The following is a 2,500-nucleotide window of genomic DNA, read 5'->3' on the forward strand; positions in this document are numbered from 1 at the left end:
ATCTTTTTATAGTGTCGTTTGGGATGTGTGTATGGCAGAGAAAATATTTCGTGTCTCGTGCACGTATATGTGAGCAGAAAAGTTTACACACTTTCACGTGCAACTTCAAAACGAGTTTACTGAATGTATCGATTGAATGACTAATAAATATAATTATGCCCTGTCACTATATCCGGCGCGCGTGTGGTGGGGAGAGGCAGGTGGGAAGGGGGGGGGGCGAGGCGGGGGGGTGGGTGGGCGAGCACATTCTCATATTCTCATGTACACCGAGGAATAAAATAAACAACAACAAACAAACAAACTAAAAACGGCTGGAAAGGATGCACGCCTATTCAGAGTTAGGATCTTTTAACAAACAGATCCCTAAATCTCCTCCTCAGCAAATCTTTCTTGTTCGCGAGACAGTTGAAACTGAATAAAATAAAATATTTTGTTGATTTTTCGCTGCGCAGGCAGACGAAAAAGGGACGCAACTCTCATTCCCTCGACCCCAAAACAGCGTCAGCCGTTACAGTGACGACAGAAGGGAAAAACAACAACACAAATAGAGACAGATGTACGGTAGCCGGTTGTTTCACCGCACATGTTTGTTGTGCTTGCCATGTGACGTCAGTCAGTGCGGCAGTGGTATGCATATTCAGTAAGCGGCACAAATTCCAGCTCTCAAATCGCAACACGTACGTGTGTCATTCATTCTTCGTCTGTGCATCAGCCTGTGTCCTTCGGTCGTCGTTTTGCGTCAAGAACAGCGAGCGTGTGTCTTCCGACGGACAGCTTCTGTCAGTGTGTCAAGCTGTTTGAGAAACCTGAATGACTTATGGTTGTGATGAGGCGATCTGTCCCACGGATAAAGCACCGAGAAATATACTGCTTTTTGTGACAAGTGCGTTGGATATCGTGACAGACTGTCAGAGTGCTTAGATGTTTGCAGAAGCGAAACAGATCTACTTGTCTTCCTTCGGCAGTCAGGTGAAAATGTTGCTGGTAATTACGCCAAGGAATCAGATGGTTACTAAACTAAGGACAGTGACCCAGTGCAGGCAAGAATGTGCAAAGCTACATTTAACATAGACCATAGGCTACAGTCGGGAGTCCAGACACTGAGCCCAGGGTCAAAGGTTGCCAGATACGATAGGCGAGGCCACACAATGCGTGTGTTCGTCAACTGAACGTCGCGCGGCACGGCCGGAACGATCGCGTCACCTGTGCTGTTTGCAACATGAAGAAAACTCGAACACGAACGGAAGTAAATCATAGGCGACTGATTGAGTGTTCATGTTTTTTGTTGAGGTTCCGTGTGATTTCGTGTCATCAGCGCGTGTTTTAATAACGGGATGGTGGTGCCAGAACAGCCCGCGGATTCCATGTTACGTTACGATTGTTCTGTTCATTGGAGGACTTCGCAGAGCGCGTGCACGCGGCCTGTGTGTGAGTGACCAGATCAAAACGTGGTCTGCGATGATATAGATCTGGCGCATGGTGCCTGTCCTCGTGCTGTCTTCTTCCTCTGCCTTCCACACACACACGCACACGCACACACAATACCATCACGACTGCCCACTCGTTCCCCTCGCCTCCATGTGTGAGGGTGGAAGTGAAATTGCGGCGTATATCGCATCGGTCTGGCACGATTTCAGTCATGTCAGCACACGTGTTATTGTTTTTCTGGCAACGAATCTTTCTACTGCAACTGTTGGCGTCGGGTTTAGTCACTGCCATTCTCGGTGACTCCGGCCCCCCTTTGAATTCTGATCCGACGTCACTATCGATTAAGGAGGAGGACAGTAGGACAATCGGCACAGCCAGACAGTTGGCAAAGTCTGGTCAGGCGGTGGCGAGAGAGAGGAGGATACTGGAGAGGGGTGATGTATGGTTCCCATCCAGCAAAATGGCACCAAGGACACGTCGATCTCGCGACCAGTGCAGTCAGACGTGCACCCATGAGGTAAGACAGCAATCTGGGTCATCAGTGTCCATGTCATGTCTGTCGGGCCTTTTAATTGTGTCGTTGGGTGGTACTGGTAGTCAAGTGATATATATATATATATATATATATATATAACACCACGTATGTTGTTAAATTCTTTTAAAACCTTCCTCGCTGCTGATTCTTTGTTTGACATGAAGTTATTCATCTGTTTAATGTTTCATTTTACATTTATCAAACTTGTTTACTTTATCGTTTTTGATTTGAAAAGAACCAATTTACTTCAAAATCAGTTTACGAAAAGAAAAGTATTATAATGCAAACAACCATTTTACCTCGGGCTGTATCTGAGTCCTTCACTTTTCCAGCTTAATTCGTTCACGTGTACCGCTTTTCTGTTTGTGTTGCACACATGGATCAGGCGTAAACTCCGGGGCCAAGGTCTACTCACTGTTATCACACACTTTTTTCGTGCATCAGTCAGAATCAAACACTCAACTGATATTAATACCCTGACGCGCTCATGATAAAACAAAGCCCAGAAGTCTTACATGTATACACACAATTGAATTA

The 2,500-nt window shown here is 46.0% G+C and overlaps 1 protein-coding gene across 2 annotated transcripts in view; it reads left to right on the forward strand.

Annotated features, from left to right (window-relative positions):
• Window positions 1-539: 539 nt before the first annotated feature.
• LOC143284451 (uncharacterized) overlaps window positions 540-2,500 on the forward strand; it is a 262,254-nt gene continuing 260,293 nt past the window's right edge. For both annotated transcript variants that reach the window (XM_076591090.1, XM_076591091.1), the window contains exon 1: window positions 540-1,945. In XM_076591090.1, coding sequence (XP_076447205.1) covers window positions 1,640-1,945 — 306 coding nt within the window. In that variant the 5' untranslated portion in view covers window positions 540-1,639. The remainder of the gene's footprint in view (window positions 1,946-2,500) is intronic.

The sequence above is a fragment of the Babylonia areolata genome, chromosome 8, assembly GCF_041734735.1.
Source record: "Babylonia areolata isolate BAREFJ2019XMU chromosome 8, ASM4173473v1, whole genome shotgun sequence".
Classification (NCBI taxonomy): domain Eukaryota; kingdom Metazoa; phylum Mollusca; class Gastropoda; order Neogastropoda; family Buccinidae; genus Babylonia; species Babylonia areolata.